The 18,490-nt window shown below is 36.2% G+C and overlaps 1 protein-coding gene across 5 annotated transcripts in view; it reads right to left on the bottom strand.

The window, feature by feature from the left end:
- Positions 1-18,490, bottom strand: part of AKAP11 (A-kinase anchoring protein 11) — a 52,033-nt gene that overhangs the window by 17,231 nt on the left and 16,312 nt on the right. For all 5 annotated transcript variants that reach the window (XM_054446225.2, XM_063650790.1, XM_054446224.2 and 2 more), the window contains exons 3-7: positions 13,559-13,675; positions 10,324-10,371; positions 8,873-9,007; positions 7,253-7,517; positions 2,185-6,685 (exon numbers count right to left, since the gene is read on the bottom strand). In XM_054446225.2, coding sequence (XP_054302200.2) covers positions 2,185-6,685; positions 7,253-7,517; positions 8,873-9,007; positions 10,324-10,371; positions 13,559-13,675 — 5,066 coding nt within the window. The remainder of the gene's footprint in view (positions 1-2,184; positions 6,686-7,252; positions 7,518-8,872; positions 9,008-10,323; positions 10,372-13,558; positions 13,676-18,490) is intronic.

Genomic DNA, 18,490 nt, shown 5'->3' with positions numbered 1-18,490 from the left:
CAGGGAAGGACCTGGTGGGAGGTGATTGGATCATGAGGGTGGCTTCCTCCATTCTGTTCTCATGACAATGAGGGAGTTCTCATGAGAGCTGATGGTTTTAAAAGTGTCTGGCAGCTCCCCCTTCTCTCTCTCCTGCTGCCTTGTGAAGAAAACACTTGCTTCCCCTTTGCCTAGTGCCATGACTCTAAGTCTCCTGAGGCTTTCCCAACCATGCAGAACTGTGAGTCAATTAAACCTCCTTTGTTTATAAATTACTCAGTCTCAGGTGGTATCTTTATAGCAGTGTGAAAATGAACTAATACAGGCCAAACAGGAAGTACATAGGCACTGCTGGTCATACAGCCTCTGTCCCAACTACTCAACTCTGCCATTATAGCACAAAGGCAGCCACAGAAATGTGTAATTGAATGAGCATGGTTGTGTCCCAATAAAACTTTATTTATAAATACTGAAATTTGAATTTCATAATTTCCACATCACAAAATATCATTTTTTTTTTCAACCATTAAAAAAAAACATGAAATCTGTTCTAAGCTTGCAGTCCATACAAAAACAACCAGTAGGCCACATTGGCCCACAGACTGTAGTTTGCCAACCCCTGGTCTCGGAGAAAGAAGGCTGCCTGATGAGGGCAAATAGAGACCTCTCCTAGTTCACCAGAAACCTACAGCATCTCTCATCTCAAGTAGACGCTATGGAGCAATTGGATTCAAGAATCCTGGCCAAGCTGTATCTCCCTATTTTAAGATGGATAAGAAAAGAGGCAGACCATGTCATGGCTTTAACAAAAGCTACTCAAAAATCTGTAATATCATGTGACTCAATTAAATTCCACCTCAACTTAAAGCATTTTCTCTTTCAAGCAGGACTTACAAATATCATCCTATCAACTAATAACACAAGTTGGTCCTGATATCTTCTCAGGGACAAGGAAGGTTTAAAGTGAAAAACTGTAACTAACTTGTTATTAAAGAATCACTGAGCATGACTGGTTGTGGTGGCTCACGCCTGTGATCCCAGCACTTTGGGAAGCTGAGGTGGGCAGATCACCTGAGGTCAGGAGTTCGAGACCAGCCTGGCCAACTTGATGAAACACTGTCTCTACTAAAAATACAAAAATTAGCTGGGCGTGGTGGTGGGTGCCTGTAATCCCAGTTACTAGGGAGGCTGAGGCACAAGAATCACTTGAACCTGGGAGGCAAAGGTTGCAGTGAGCTGAGATTGTGCCACTGCACTCCAGCCTGGGCAACAGTGCAAGACTCCATCTCAAAAAAAAAAAAAAAAAAAAAAAAAAATCGCTGAGCACAAGAGATAGCTACTGAAAAACAGTGTCCTGTAGGACTACTAGAAAGAACTGTCCTCTTAGATTGTGAACCAATCAAGAGAAATGGTGTAAGTATGTAAAGAATTTTCACTTTCTTCTTCAGAGCAGTTTAACCATGGTCTTTATAAGAAAACTTACCCTTGTGAATGAAGAAAGGTGTACAAAAATTTAATCTCAGAATAGTAAATTAATATAGTAATATTCTACATTTACTATAGAATAGTCCCCCCTTATCCATGGGGGATATGATCTAAGACACCCAGTGGATGTCTGAAACTGCAGATAGCATCAGGCCCTGTACATACCAGGTTTGTGGACCTGATAACTGAGATACCTTCTAAGTAACTAACAGGTGAACAGCACATGTAGTGTGGATAAACTGGACAAAGGGGTAATTCACATCCTAAGTGAGATGGCGTGAGACTTCATCATGCTACTCAGAACATGCAACTTAAAACTTATGAATAGTTTATTTCTGGAATTTTCCATTTAATATTTTCAGATTGAGGAAAGCAAAATTGAGAATAAGGGGGGACTACTATATAAAATTCTCTCGCTATTTATTTAATTCAACTTTACCTACTTTATAGCTCTATGAACTTGGATAAGGTGATTATTTTCTCCAACTCTCATTTTCCAGCTCTGTAAATGGATAACACCTTCCCTCAAAAGGGATCAGGAGACCAAAATATATTAAAGTCATGTGTAGGATATGAAACAATACATAAATGCAATAGGGAAAACTTTTGTTTATGTAGGATTAAAAATAATCATTCCTTTATGAACAGGACCTAAGACATATAGGATCACATTTATCTTTTTCATTTATCATTAACAACCAAAACAAACGCGCAACTTACCTGCTAACAGCATGCCCAACATTTGTGACAGCTGCTGTCATGATTTCTGTGGCAAGGCTTTCAGCAAAGCTGGCACCTTCCTGTCCGATCCCACTGTCGGCTGCCAGGCTGGTACTACTCAGCTCTCGCTCAGCTTTTTCAATGGCTTCAGCAACTATCTTCTCAGCAAGCACTGCCTTCTTATCAAGATTAACATGAATCTGAGGGACACTGAGATGAAAAATCCTAGATTTCTGATAGCGGCTGCTAAATTTTGGATTAGAAGCTGGCTTACTACTGGCGAGAGAACCCTGTCTGAAAAAGTGCTGAGATGAACTTCCAGTGCAATTGTGGAGTTCTTTAAGGTCACAATATCTGCAAGCTTGACCTGTAAGAGGTGACAACTTTTCTGCATAAGTGACCCTGTCTGCTGATTTTGTGGTCTCAGACACTCGGAACACTGTAGATCCTAGAGTTAGCTCTAGAGTGTCATCCACTACTTTTTTGGCATACTGTTCTACAGCTTGAACAACATTGTCTCCACAACCATATCCATTTAAACTGTCAGTGCTGTGGTAAAACCTGTGATTTTGTGAGGAAGGCTGAAGAGACTTAGGCAATTCTGGAGTAACATGACACTCATTATCTTCTTCACATCCAGATTTTTCAAACAAGCAAGAATCTGTTAAGGATTTTGGTAGGCCAACTAGAGAGGCTGTCAGCTCTTCTTCAGCATCTTTTGTTATGCTGTGAACGAGAGAGGTTGAAAAACCATACAGTTCAGAGCACTCATTTCTATATGGATCCAGGGTCCTTTCGCAAGTTTGATTTTTACAAAAGTAACCTTCATTTCTTTTACTTTGTCTTTTTTTGTCTGCTTCTTGGTGGTGCTCTTTGTTTGAAAACATTAACAGTTCCTTGTTTGTTTTCACTCGTGAACTTGGCACAGGGAACATTCTTGAGTTGCACTGCACTTTGGCTGTCTTAGATGCTTCTTGTAATCCTGATTTAACAGATCGGTAGGCAAGCCTATTGGCATACTGATCCATTATCAACTCACTATTACCACCTTCCTGTTTTAGTATCTGAATAATGTGACCTGCAAATTCATCTGTCACACTTTCACAGCTGGGATACTTATACATCAGACCTGACATACAAGAACTTGGTGGTAATGAAAGAATAAACGGATCCACTTCTCTTGGGTGCACTACAGCCTCTATATCCAACTTTTCTTCTACTTTATAATCTTGGTCACCATCAACATAACAACTGTTCTTCTTTTGCTTGAAAAGCATACAATTTTGGACTTTTGCTATTTTCTCAGCTTCTGTAATGACTTCTGCTGCCAGATCACCTGCAAAATTGCATAATGTTTTCAAATTTTCATCTGAGGGGTTTAAAAAAGTAGGCGACACACTTCTTTGACTTTGCACATTTAAGCAAGCGTTTTTAACCTTGGGTTCTTGAATTATTTTATTATCTAAATGGGAAGCTGCCATTTCAGTTGCAAGAGAAAGGATGTGTGTAGCTAATGCTTCTGCAAACTGAACCTTCTTCCCTGAGTGCTCCGACTTCACATCCACTTCTGGGAGCTCTCCACTTTCACTACTCTCAACTTCTTCAGAAAGAGATCGCATGAGTTTCAACATGAACTCTTCTTTTTCTATAGTATTTTGTTCATTCTCAGACAAACTACCAACAGATGAGTTGTGTGGAGTAGAAGGTGGTGTAGCAGGTGCAAACTCTTTGGCTAATTCTCCCTTGAGCTTTTTAGTTAACTTTTTGATATCCCATTCAGAACTAGCCTGGGATGGTACTAGAGGAGTTGATGGAGGAGTATCAGGTATGACATTTCTGTCTCTGACTTTCTGTTTATCTTCCACATGCAAACCATCTACACAGGTAAGTGCTGTAGATGAGAAAGTATGTGAATGAGGAAACGGGTTTTCCTGTCCAAAAGACAAGGGCTCAAGCGATGTATTATTCAAGTTATGCTTTTTCAGTGGTTGATCCTTAGCAGATTCCTTCAAGTCAGATTTCTGACCTGTCACAGCTGGACAAGATGGCAGTGTCTCTAGGGAGGATCCATGAACCATAGAAACTTTACATTCTGGAACACAGTCCTTTGCAGCTGAAAGTGAGCAGTGAGTTAAGTGATTTTGAGAGTCAGGAAATTTGGGAGACTTTTCTGGTGTCAACTGTGATTCTTCTCCAGAAACAGGCAAGCTTTCCTTGTATACTGCATTTTTATCTATATTTGGGATCACTGATTTGCTCTTATCTATGGAATGTTTAATAATAGATTTAGATAACCGGTCAGCAAACATGTCCTTATTGCTACTAGCTTCACTGCATTGCAGCACTGCCTGATCACAGTGGGAAAATGGAGGGGTTTTCTCCTTTACAGATTTAGTTAAATAATCTGTACGTTCATCAACCATTTTTGTAACTTCCAATGATGTCATTGACTCTAAAGTTTCATTTACTATCGTATGCACCATTGCTGCAGAAAAGTTGCTAATAACTGCAGGATCATTTGGTAATTTTGAGGAACTCTGCATTTCAGTATCATCATTAGTTGGCTTAAAATCATTCTGATTACCTGGATTGTGTTCTGAAGGTAAACAAATATTTCTGAGACAAGCTGCTTTTTCTTCTCTGTTTTTTGTGGCAATATGCACTTGGGCAGAATCACCATTTGAATTACTATCATCAGATGACAGATGAGCCTTGGCCTGACATGCAGTAGATGAAATATGATATGGGAGAAGGGCACTTCCTGCCAAGGGCACTGGTATAGAAGTAACAATTCCAGAAGTACAAAACAAGGCCTGCTGCACTGTGTATTCCTTTTTATATTCCTGCACTGGTTTTGTCACCATAATCGCTTGATTGTGAAAAGAAGGGGAAAACGTGACAGCCTGTGTCGATGGCACTACACTTTCTGCACTCACATACTTGATATTATCCGTAGAGACACTAACTGCTGCCTTTGTTGTAAAGGTCACATCAACTTGTGATAGCTCAATGAACGCTTCCTGTATTACAGATTCAGACAAATCTTTTGCATACGACTTCACTACTTTGTCTTCAAAGTCAAACGACCCACACTGTGGAGATGCAGGCGTTTGAGGATATGAAAACTGACACACTTCCATGATGCCTTCAAAAACAAGCTCTTCAGCAAGATCTGCAGCAAACCTAGCAACTGTGTTTGTGAATATCTGCTTCTTTACATACTGTAAATCTTTCAAGGCATTTGATAAAGCTTCACTCACCAAAAAGTTAGCCAGGCCACTAATGGCACGTTCTTTTAGTGAAAATGCACGCTGCCTTCTCAGCTCATCAAATGCCATCTGAAGAACAGATGATGTCAATTTGATGGCTAAGTGGCACAAAGCATTGGTACATGAAGAGACTCCTTTCTGTAAGTCTTTAAATGCACTGCCAAAACTTTTTTCCACAAGATCTGCTGCAAATTTTTGAATGCTATCTTTAATCATTAAGGATTTATTTTTAGATTTATTTTTTTGTTCAAGGTTTCCATGCTTAAAAGTTACAGTTTTATTTTCTCCATGTTTAATACTGTTAATATTTGATAGGGCATTAGTATGCTGGGTACGAAGAACTGAGCCTAGTACTTCACATGAAATGCTATTTGCATAGTCTTCATAGGTGTAATAAACAGAATCATGATTTTCATGAATCCTATCTCCACCAATATCTGTTTGGCAAAAACATTCAGCTGGAGTACAGCCTCCAAGAGGACTAAAAGCAGAGGCTCGAATAGGACTAAATAAACCACTATCTTCCCTCGATGCCTTCACTGGGCGAGGAGAATCCGGAGCATCACACAGGTTACCATATGGAGATTCTGGTTTACGAGGAGTTGGCTTTCTAACATTAGCTGGGAGAGCTGGACGATCAAACTTGAATTTTTGAGGATTCATACATGATTTTCCATGTTTGTGTCCTTTCTTCTGCGATGACTTCCCTATGACGGGATCTTTGTTAAACAGGTAAGTCTCTAAAGTTTGTTCTAGTTCATCAAACTGATCAAAACTATCAAAAAATTCACTTACTTCTGAATCTGAATCCTCTATATCATCTTTCATCACAGGAATTTTAGGCAGCTCAAGTTTTGCTTTTAAGCTTTTTTGATATCCCTCTTCATCCAAGAAAATAACAGGACTTGGACTTGAACATTCTGATTCAGATGAGTAGGCAGGAGAAGACGAAAAAAATGTTTTCTGTAAATCACTATCTTTATCTGAAGCATTAGATGACCTATAGAAACTCCTTTGGGTCCAAGGCTCTGAAATTGATGTTGTGACTGAAGTTTTCACAGAAGGTAGTTCTTTATGTCCCAGGACATCCACTGAGGAAGTTGAGGGTTTAGCCAATGACTTCTGCTGTCTGGAGCTAATGAGAATCTTTAAATCATGGGTTTCTAAATGATGACCAGTAACTGTCTGGGAAGCAGCGTCACACTGGCTCCTTAGCACAGTAATGTTCATTCCTATAGGAAAAGAATGAAATGGTGAAATTATTTTTGAACAAAACTTTTTGGAAATTAATTTAAATCCATGGAATAAACTGACTTTAAACATATAATATTTATGTGTATCTTCTAAACTACGTTTAACAGAAAGAGTCACCCAAGTAACATTTGAAAGTAAATATACTTTTTATAAAATAATTTCAGTTTACTCTATGTCTAGGGATACCTGGTCTATGGGATGTTTTGCATGCTGTCACACATGTTAGAAAAATTACTGTGGTGACTCTGCTAGCTAACTCTTCCAAAATTTGAACCTAGGAATGTTCCAGACACTTAATGATGTAACCAGTGCGTTGAATAGCACCAACTAAATAAGAAAACCTGAAATAAGCAAAACTGAAAACCAGATTACAATGAACTTAAAAATCATAAGGAATTTCCTCAGGTAATCAGAAAAAAAAGTTAAAAGGTTTAAATTGAATCAAATCTCAACATAAATTTCAGTTGAACAAGTCTGCCTTAAAATTTTCAAAACTGAAAAACTTTAATTCCCTATTTTAGGAAAAAGTCTAATGAAAAACAAACCATCATTGTATGGCTTTGAAGTCTCTTCCTCTTCTAAGTGCTCAAAAGCAGTGACAAAGTCATCCTCTATGGATGACACAGACTGGTTAGTATCATCATCATCTTCATCAGTGGTCTCAAGTTGGTGCTTCTGATGCAAGAATGTGTCCAAGGTGTACCTTATACCAGTAGCATATTGACTTAGGAGACTAAAGATAAAATCAATCCTAAGTCTTGGTGATGTAGGTGACACTCTCATGACACAAAGCATTCCAGAAGGATGACTCTTGGGAAAGATAAAAGATAATAAAAGCAATTTTAATTTCAAATACAAAACATCATGAAGTAAAGCCTAGATATAAGACAATCTCAGAGAAAAAAACAAACAAGAAATTCATGCATCCTGAAAAGCTCCTTGGTTTTGTAATGTTTACTTCTTTATTCTTTCTCTACATTTTTCACTTTCCAGTCCGTTTTTCTCCCATCTTCTTTTATCCAGGTATTCAAATTCTACCTACTCTCCTGAAATGTTATGAAACTAACTATCCATTCCTTTGGGCAATTATGTTTTCCTATATTGCTGTTCAGCCCTATGATTTTCCTTAATCATTCACCTATCTCACTAACTGTTATAAATTGTTTGGGGGCAGCAACCAAGTTCTATTTTCTTTTATTTTTAATCCAATTTTCCCGTAGTTTCAAGTATGATGCCATCTTCCTTCCTATCACAATTGTTAAAAGTCTACTCCTTTTACTTAAATTTCCCTAGTATTACAACTTACAATGTTTATAGCTTTAAAAATACAAGTAACCAGATTTTCCCCCTCATACTACTTTTTTCAAGTAAATACTGATGAAATGATTTATTCAAAGAACTAGAAATCAAATATAATAGCTTATCACCTCTTATATCCTAGCAAATAAAGCAAAGTAAATAAGAATAAAGAACATAATTAAGGAAATGAAGAAAGCAGTTCTAGTTTTATTGGCAGATCTTATAAAGAACAACACAGCAGTTTTTTTAAAACTAAAATAATCCAAATTTTAAACTTTCTGGTTCAATTGTATATGTCTTATCTCTTAGAATGCAAAGCATTTTCTCTGATGCATTATCAACAAAATCATACCTGGTAAAGAACTAAATGCTGAATATTATAAAACTAACCACCTATAAGAAATGGTAACATTTTTATTTATAAAGAACACATCAGATGTCCACTTTACATGGAATTTTTTTAAACCAGAAAATGAACTGAAGTACATTCTCTAAAACATATAGCGTAACATTTATATAAATTTGAAATTGGCCATAATAGGGAAAAGTCACTGTAGCCTATACAAAGGTGTAAGTAGTTCAAGAAATCCAGAAATAATAAATTTTCAGAAAAAATTAACATGTACTTGCATACCATCTACGGAACTTCACAGATGAAAAATATAATTTATAAGACATGATCAAAATTATTATATCCTTCAGGGATGTCAATGCTTCATGAGTTAGATTTCTTATGAATCATATTTCCTTGAGATACCATTTTAAAAAAATAAATGTCATCCAAGCATTTAAAAGTTTAATCACCTTTATCAAATATAGTAAAATTTGCCCTAAAAATCTCATTGGAAATTATCTACAAAAGTTACCTGATTTAGAGGATCACTGCTTATATCTGATGGTTTATTTATATTCTTCATACAAATAATTTCATTTTCATTTAGACTGCAGAAGTGGAGTGAATTCAGAATATCTGGAAGTTCCAAAGAAACTGCAGCTAAATCCTAATTTAAAATAATAACAATAAGTAACACTGTAGAGTAACACTTTTGTTAAGGTTCCTATAATGTGGACCCTATCCAAAAATGTTAAGGTCTACTGGCTAGTAAATTTCCTGGTTCATAATAGTTAACATACATAGTTTATTATTCACAGATAATTTTTCAAAAATTCAAAAATAAAATATACTAAAATTATTAAATACTGGCTATCCCTGTAGCCTTTAAAATGTATTGGTATCAAGCTATAAAAAAATTTTACAGGGTACCTAACATATCCATGACAATTAAGCATATAATAGTTTTTAGCAATGTCAACATATAGGTTTTACTTAACTTTATGAAATTTTTTTCATACAAAATTTTTTGCTAGAGAATGTACATCCTAAAAACTTTTTTTTTTAACTCTGTACAATATAATCCGTTTTTCTATCTTTCCTCTCCAAGGTATTGTATTGGACTTTAACTGATAATTTTAATGAAGATTAAAGGAAAAGAAAATCGCTTTTATTTCTTCTTCTTGTTTGCCCTTTATACACAAATATTTTACCCAGCTAAAGAATTATTAAAGTCTTTGACCCTTTGTAGAGTACTTTCCTTTATAAACATGGTTTTATCAGTAACTCTTAAAGGAGAACAACAACATTAAAGAAATATCTTGGAATATTTCTCTTTCCAGCTCTGTATGTTCTCACGAATATATCATATCCTCTCTTGTTCCTTCTGTCCATATTATTCCCTTCAAGCAAGGCCACAATCAAAATATATAGCAGAGTTTTTGTCCATAATCACCTGATATGCATTATTATTCAGAAAGACCTAAAAAATGTTATTTCCTCCTCTATGAGGAGACACTTTACTGCCACAAAAGGAAATATGTAGAAATCACAAATTTTTAAGCAGCAGCAACGAGGGAAAAAGAAAAGCATGCCTATCATATGTACAGGAACTTCAACCACTGTTTATGTAACTGTGGAGCTTTCCTCTGCTGATCCCAATCTTAAACATCAGTCCCTCTTGTCAATAACTGCCTAAATCAAACAGGCTAAATTTTTGCATTAGCTAATTGTTAATTTTTACAAATCTTACCTTTTAAATTTAACTCAATCTTAACTAAAAACATAAGAATTTTTACTGTTAAGGTCAAAATTATTAAAGCCATCAAAATAAACAAACAAGTCATACATTCTATATTATACACATAATGGAGAAAAAGTCAGCCTGCGGTTTGCAACCTTCTCAGATAAACGACTTTTGTGGTCAAACCTAAAGCTGATTTCCATGACAAGAATACTCAGTAAAAATGCTAAAATTGACCATACCTGTATATGAGCGGCATCTGTCTCTTCATTAAAACCCAGAAATGTGACCTGAGTAAAGAACAAATAAACCTCCATTAATTTGAATTTTTAAATCTTTCAGGCTGGTGACAGAGCTGACAAACAGGAAAAAACAGACAAAGCATTAAAATGCTGTCTGCCTTGAAAAGGATTTTTTTCAAAGATGACCCAAAAATATTTTTCACCAAAGATTGGGCTCCAAAATGCAGTTCTTAAACCTCATCCATTCTCCCTCACTAGCAAGTTCAATCAATTCTAACCCCAAAACATACTTCAAATACATCCACTTCTTTCCATTCCCCGGCCACCCTTCTCACCTACACTAGTACAATCCTCTCCCACCTGGTCCTATTACCGTGCCACTTCCCTATTCAAACTCTTCCATGCTTCCCATGGCAAAATCCTAAGTGGGGTTACCTAATGCTTTCAACCTTCTACCATTTTCACTTACACACGAGCCCCCTTTTTCGGTCTGGAACACGCCCTGTACATTCCTGCCTAAGGACTTCACAGTTGCACCCTCAATCTGGATCTCTCTTCCTTGGATGGTTACATGCCTGGCTTCTCCTCATTCTTCAAGTTTCGATGCAAGTGTCACCTCCTCAGAGAGGCCTTCCCACTGGGTAGACTCCTGAGGCTACTTCTTCATTGACTCTGTGATACCACCATTTATTTCCTTCAATATCCTTATGTAGAGATTATTCTGCAGAACTTTATATAAACAGACTTTCTAAAGAATATCTAATGCATGAAGAACTGTCACATTATTAAGTAAAAAGGACAAGTCACAGAAAAATGACTTACAGCATGCATACAATTTCAACCTTATTTTTAAAAACATATGCATGGAAAATAATACTGGAAGGCAATACACCAAACTATAAGCAGTGATTAACTCTGGATGATGGAGCTATTTTTTTCTCACTCTTTTCCCCTCTGCATTTTTTCCCTAAGTCATAAGATCAATGATGGTCATTTTCTTTGTTCTACTTTGAGTATTTCTTATTTTTCTACAAAAAATATATACTGGCCAGGTACAATGGCTCATGTCTGTAATCCCAGCACTTTGGGAGGCTGAGGTGGATGGATCACTTGAGGCCAGTTTAAGACCAGCCTGGCCAACACGGTGAAACCTCGTCTCTACTAAAAATACAAAAAATTAGCCAGGCATGGTGGTGCACGCCTATAGTCCCAGCTACTCGGGAGGCTGAGACAGGAGAATCACTTGAACCCTGGAGGTGGAGACTGCAATGAGCTGAAATCACGCCACTGCACTCCAGCCTGGGCAGCAGAGCAAGACTAGGTCTCAAAAAAAAAGAAAAGAAAAATATATATATATACACTACTTTTATAACCTGAAAAAGTGTTATTTTTTACTTTTATATTCTCTGTGTATTTGGCATCACAGTAAGACATTTTTTCCATTTGAAGACAGTGTAGTAAACTGTCCACTAAGCAACCACTGTGGCTAAAAAATATACAATACTTAAATGATGGCAATATTAATAATCGATTATCAAGAATGTGGGGACAATAGTATAGTCAGAATATATAGCAACACTGAATGTATTTTCGATCTATTTCTGATGATTCAGAAGCAAGTCAGAATCTTATATTACTCTGAGATCTTTATTCTGATTATGGCTATTACTTCATGTAAGTGTTACATACAGTTAACTTCTAGGCATCTAGGTGAATTGCTAACCTCTAGGAGCCTGTCTCCTTATCTATAAAACTTAAGGCAATACAACTTCCCTCTCATAGTTGTGAGGTTAACTGGATAATGTAGAGGAAAGTGCCTAGCACATTACAGGCACTCAATAACAGATAGGCAAATAACTAATCTCCTTCCTTTATTTGAAAAGATACTTAGAGATTTGCACACCCTAAAGTGGAATAGAAATTCCATCTATTCTTTCAAGTTTCCTTTACTGAATACAAAAGAGAAAATAAGCTGGCATAGGGTTTTGAAGATGCCAGGGGAGTTTTATATTTCCCATTGGTCAAGAAAGGCCTCACCAAGGAATGTGGGCTTGGAAAAGCACTGCGACCTATCCGAGCTGGAAAACCGCTGGAGGACAGGACACAGGACATCATTTCATAGAAGACAAGCATATGTATTAGGCCTGTTATGTTCTGTCACTGTTTATTTGGAAACAACCAAGTAGATTAAGAGTGGCTTGGTTTTGCTAAAGTAAAATGAAAAAGGTTAGCAAAGAAAATAATAGTGAAATTAAGCTGACACAAAAAGAAGAGGATGAGGCAGCAGAACACTACAGGCCTAAAACATATGCTCATCTTCCTATGAAATGACGTCAAATAGAGAATTTCTCAAGGAATATTAAGAAAATCATCCACCCGAAAGAGAATACATACAGTCCCCAACTTATGATGGTTGGACTTGTGACTTTTTAACTTTACAATGGATTTATGCATTTTCAACTTAGAATATTTTTGATAAACAATGGATTTATCAGGATGTAACTCGATCATAAGTCCAGAAGCATCTATCTACAACCATGATTTTATTAGAACCCTTATTTCAAAATAAAATGTTTTAACTTCAAATATTCATCAGTTGTGAGCTGCAATGACCTAATACATCTCATATTTGGTAACAAATGTGATGATGAAGTATGGATATATTATAGAAAAAGATCTTACTCTTTTTATAGTAATAAATTCAAACGAAGATTTGAAACACTGGATGTAGCAGAGAAATAGGTGAGCAAGGTATATTATCTTATCCTCAAGTAATAGAGTAAGTATCTTAATTTCAAAGATAAATTTATCACTACTTTTTCATTTTTAATCAAAGCACTGAATTTAAACAGTCAAGAAAATAACCCAAAAAATCAACATAAGAAACATGCATTTGTTTTATGTTTCAGAGTAGAAAAATTCATATTAAAGTACCAGTTACTGAATATAGCAGGCATCATCTAATATAATGCTATATATCCAATTAGTACTCTGCATAGAATAAATGTGCTCATTTGTTTGAGTTCACTGTCAATTAAGAAAATTATTTTAGCCAGTATTTAAAACAGGTACTTCTTTTTTTTTCCCCTCTCCCGCCCATAACAGGTACTTCTGATACATGTAACAACAAATAGAGATTTTAGGCATTTTAAAAATAGATCATGGAGTCCTACAAAGATGCATGAAAATATGCTGTGCATTATTAGGAAAAGGTTTAGAAAGTAATATGTTAAACCTCAGTTAAATTGGCATGCTCATCCTGCTGTAAACAGTCCTCTGCTGTTACACTGCATAGTTCCTTCTCACTCTGCAATAAAGACTTTACAGACTGGAACACATCTTCACTGAAGCTCTGCAGGGGAAAGAAAACAAAGATATTTTAAATTTATTTAATTCTAAGACAAGGGTAAGAGATCCTGGAGATGTTTTAGATGGTCACTCATTCTCTAACTCACTGTTAATATTCACTGGCACCTTTTGATACTGAATGCGGAACCCAATTCCACTGAGAAGAAAAGCTCCATTCAGCTGAAAAGGTTTAGGCAGAGTTTCACATGCCCAAAACACATACTACTGGAGCCTGGGCATTCAACTCACTAGAAGATCACGTGAGATCTACTACCAGGTTCACTTACTCTTACCTTACACTAAAACTTAACAAACTGCATATATGATTTCCAAGTCACTGGTGTAGAATAGAAGCAACAATTTATATGATTGAATGAGATGATGTGGGAGCTATGGTAAGGTGCACAACAGTGATTACTCCCTTAACAACAGTAATTACTCCATTAACAAAGTTGGAGACAGAAAAATAAGATAATAATCCAAAATAAGGTTTTCCATGGATCTTAAGGAAGCTGTCTGATGAAAATGAGAGGGGATTCCAGATTTCAGGGTGAGATGTTTGTCACAAGTACAAGGAAAAAGTTATATAAAGAAAATAATGAGCATTATAGTCAGGCATAAATAGAACACTTATTTCCTTCTACCTTATGCCCCCTTCCACTGACTTGTCAATCTGCTGTTCATTCAGAAATGTCCTTACTTCCCAGTCTTCCCATGTAGAAATCCTACCCATCCCAAGACCTGTGAAGATTTTTCCATTCCTTAGTCCTAATAAATCTCTCTCAAAGTTCCTGCTGTACGTTGTGCATTAAGATCATTTAATCCACACCAAAACATATGTAATTATTGGCTGGGCACAGTGGCTCACGTGTGTAATCCCAGCACTTTGGGAGGCTGAGGCGGGTGGATCACCTGAGGTCAGGAGTTCGAGACCAGCCTGGCCAACATAGCGAAAGCCCGTCTCTACTAAAAATACACAAATTAGCCTGGCATGGTGCCACATGCCTGTAATCCCGGCTGCTCGGAAGGCTGAGGCAGAAGAATTGCTTGAACCTGGGAGGTGGGGGTTGCAGTTAGCTGAGATTGCGCCACTGCACTCCAGCCTGGGCGACAGAGTGAGACTCCATCTCAAAAACAAAAAACATATAATTACTATACTCAGATTCTTTCCTACCCATTAAAACAAATTATGAAAGTCACAGACTGTGTTTCACTCACTTTGTTTCCCCATATTTCAGAACCTCACACTAGATTAACTCAAACAGCTGCAATCTTAATAGATTAAAATAAATGGAAATCTTTAGTCGAAGAGAAGAGGTACAAATATTAACTCAAAGAACTTATGATAAAAAGCTGTACTGTTACATTTGAATCTGACCTGTCATTACAAATTCGTAATTCTTTGAATACATGTACTACCTTTTTCCACTGAAAAGTCTTAGAAACAATGACCTTCAGTAGCAATAAGCATACTCAGCACCCAGCTTTTGGTCTCTAAATATCTATCACCAATAAAAAGAACTAGAGTTCCCTGGGGAAATGGCTGGTTCCAGGTCTGAGGCTGAGAATGTATGAAGTGAGCCTGGAACATCTAACTGTGCCAGAATGCAAGGAAATGCTCAAAGACTAATAGGGTAATTTCAAAAAAACACAGAAGCCAGCTTGAAAGAATTCCCACTGGCCAAATATGGGACAACCTGGAATCAAGAAAAATGAAAATGGTAATGAATTATGACTACTGGATTAAAAAAAATCTGTGAGTCCATTAAAAGAGAAAAAGTGAGAGGAGCTCCTTTACCTAAAAATGCTAGCTAGTATGGACAGAATGACAAAGTTAGAAAACCCCATTTGTAAACTCCCAATGCAATTACTGATTTAGGAAAGGATTATCCATGTATCCTAAATCTACTGGGTTAAAAGCTGGGGAAAAGGACACTCATACTGTCTCAGAGGATCACCTTATAGTTTATTAAGTGTATTAATCATAAAGAGATTATGCGCATTTATATTGGAGATATCTGGTGGTTATTACCTTAACCACCTAGTCAAGCCTAACATCAACAATATGGACTTCAGATCTGATAGACTGGAATGAACACAACATCACCTTTCAGGTGTCCTGTTGAATCTAATTACAGGGAAAAACAAATGAACCCAAATATAAAAATATTCTACAACACAACTGGCCTAGACTCTTCAGAAGATTTGCTGCATGAGAAAAGAATGTAGACTATTGGAATGGTCTAGAATGGGGAAGACCAAAGAGATACAATCCCCGAATACAGTGTGTGAACCTTGACTAGATCCTAGAAGAGAAGCAAGGAAAAAGTTACAAGGATACTTGAGACACAGGGAAATCTGTGTTTGGAACGCATGCTAGATGATATTACTGAATTAATGATTTTCAAAGAGGTGGTAATGATACTGACATACTTGAAGGTATTATGTTAACCGAGGGTGAATCTGAGTGAAGACTATATGAGGTGTTCATTGTACTAGATTTTTTTCCCAACTTTTCTGTGGGCTTGAAAATATTCAATATTTTAAACAATTTTGTTTTCCTTAATAAATGGGGATTTTCACACTAATTTAGAAACAGGAAATCAAAACAGGAAAAAATATGTGAAATCTGAATGTGAACTGTCAATATAAACTCATGACACTGTAAGTGCAAAGGCAACTCCTAGTATCCAGATCTTGGGTTTTAAATACTATTCAGGGTTCTTTAAAAAAAAAAAATAGCCAATTTCAGGCCTGAGGAAGGTAAAGTAGGTGAAATTGGGTCATCCTGTACCAAAAGGATACAACCAGAAAATGAAAAAGCAATCAAAGTTATGAGGCTGAAACAAAAGGATACAGGCACCTACTTGGAGGGGCTCTCAGGTATCAATTTTGGAACAATTTGAGCAACTTAAATAGATGAATGAATGAATGACTGTGAAGAAATAAAGGGTTATAAAATATAGAACTGCAAAAATCCATGAGTCCAGAGCATTACAAATAAATTAGTGAATGAATGTGGGGAAATAAACTCACTTGCTACCATTGGTGTTAACTACGATGCCCTGTCATTAATCTGAAAACTGGTAATTAAAGGGCATTTGCCCTGCCTCTACAGGAGATATTATATAGTTCATCTAAGGTGAATGAGGGAAGCTTTTCTTTAAGAATACCAGCAAATAAATGTGAAAGGAATGGTAGAATTAGGAAAATCACCATTTTGCAACTCCCATGAAACAATGAATTCAAGAAAGGGTAATCAAGGGATGCCAAAAACATTAGCTCAATGGTTGTTGGGGAAAAAAAGGATATTTGCACACAGCCAAGTATCATCACAGATTATCTGCTAACCAGAAAACAGAAAATGTACTTTTACAATGGACAATTCTAGCAGGGTTATCACCTTAGTCAACTGATCAATCATAGCATCACTGATCATGGGAAAACCTGAAATTCTGTCCTCACATCACCCTATAAAGTATTCTTGCCATAAATGCTTAACCTGATCCAATTAAACCTTTAAACATAACTTCTACTTTACGTGAAATATACAAGGGAGAGGATCAAATTAAATAGCAATATGAGAAAACAACCAGACAAATCCAGATGTGGAACATGGTACAAGAAAACAAAACTAGCCTGGCCTATTTAAGATGTCAGAATTGAATATAATGAAAAAAAGGAAAAATTCTTTCAAACCAAAAGAAATGCTAAGTCCTAACTGCCAAAGGCAACAAAGAGACTAAGAGGCCAGACTGGATCCAAACAGGGGCAGAGCGAACTATAAAAGATATTTTGGGGGTAACACAGGAAATCTGAGTATGGCTGAGTATTAGATATATGGGAATTTATTTTTCTTGGATGTGTTCATGGTATTAGTGTTATGTGGGAAGATGTTGTTATTCCTGGGAGAAGCATGCTGAAGTGTTCAGGGTGAAGAAACATTATGATCATAACTTGCAAATGGTTCTGCCTGAAAGTAAATACACACATACACAGACACAAAGCAAACAAGACAAATTATTAACTACTGTTGAATATGGGTGGTAGGTACGTGGGTTTGTGTGTGTATTATGCTTTTAACTTTTCTATATGCTTGAAATTTTTCATAATAAAATGCTAGAAAAAATTACTGGGGTAGAAACTACAGCTATTTTTAATTTTGCAACATTAATTCCCAATAAATATTTAATGTAGCTCTATATTTAATGCAAATTAAAGTGAAATCTAAAGAATTCAAGTATATCGTTCAATTTCCACAGTAGCCAATAGGGAAGTGTCTGACATTAAGATGCACCAAGATGTAGAAGGTGGTGTATGTGTGTGCATAACTATTTATATAAATAGTATGTAATATCTGGATTCACATACTTTTATCTAAAAGGGATTCCAATAATTCAAGTTGAATTCAAATTAAATCTTCACTGAGTGCTTAATATGGACAATATGTTGTTATACCACTAACCTGGTAATAATAGTATCAAATTTCAGCTGCTGCCTAATCCCTGAACCTCTGGCAATGTACGGGGTAAATATTCAAGTCAGGTAGCATCATTCTTGAAGACCATGGTTATCAGTTTGCTATTATATTTTGTATATATTATTAGTTATAATTATTAGTTTAAAGTCAGCAGTATAATCAATTTAAAGCTATGGGTCTAGTTGCTAATCTGAAAAAAGTATAATAAATACACTATAGTTTACAAAGAGTAGAAACAGAAAATAGTTTTTATTGCACTTTTTTCAAATTAAAAAGTGGACCTATTAAATTTAAAGGTAATTTACCTCAAAACGTATGGAGCATATTACTTAAAAATGT

This window comes from Pongo pygmaeus, chromosome 14 (assembly GCF_028885625.2).
Source record: "Pongo pygmaeus isolate AG05252 chromosome 14, NHGRI_mPonPyg2-v2.0_pri, whole genome shotgun sequence".
In the NCBI taxonomy this organism is placed as follows: domain Eukaryota; kingdom Metazoa; phylum Chordata; class Mammalia; order Primates; family Hominidae; genus Pongo; species Pongo pygmaeus.
The sequence above is the reverse complement of the archived record's forward strand: the minus strand, read 5'-3'. Positions and strand labels throughout refer to the sequence as shown.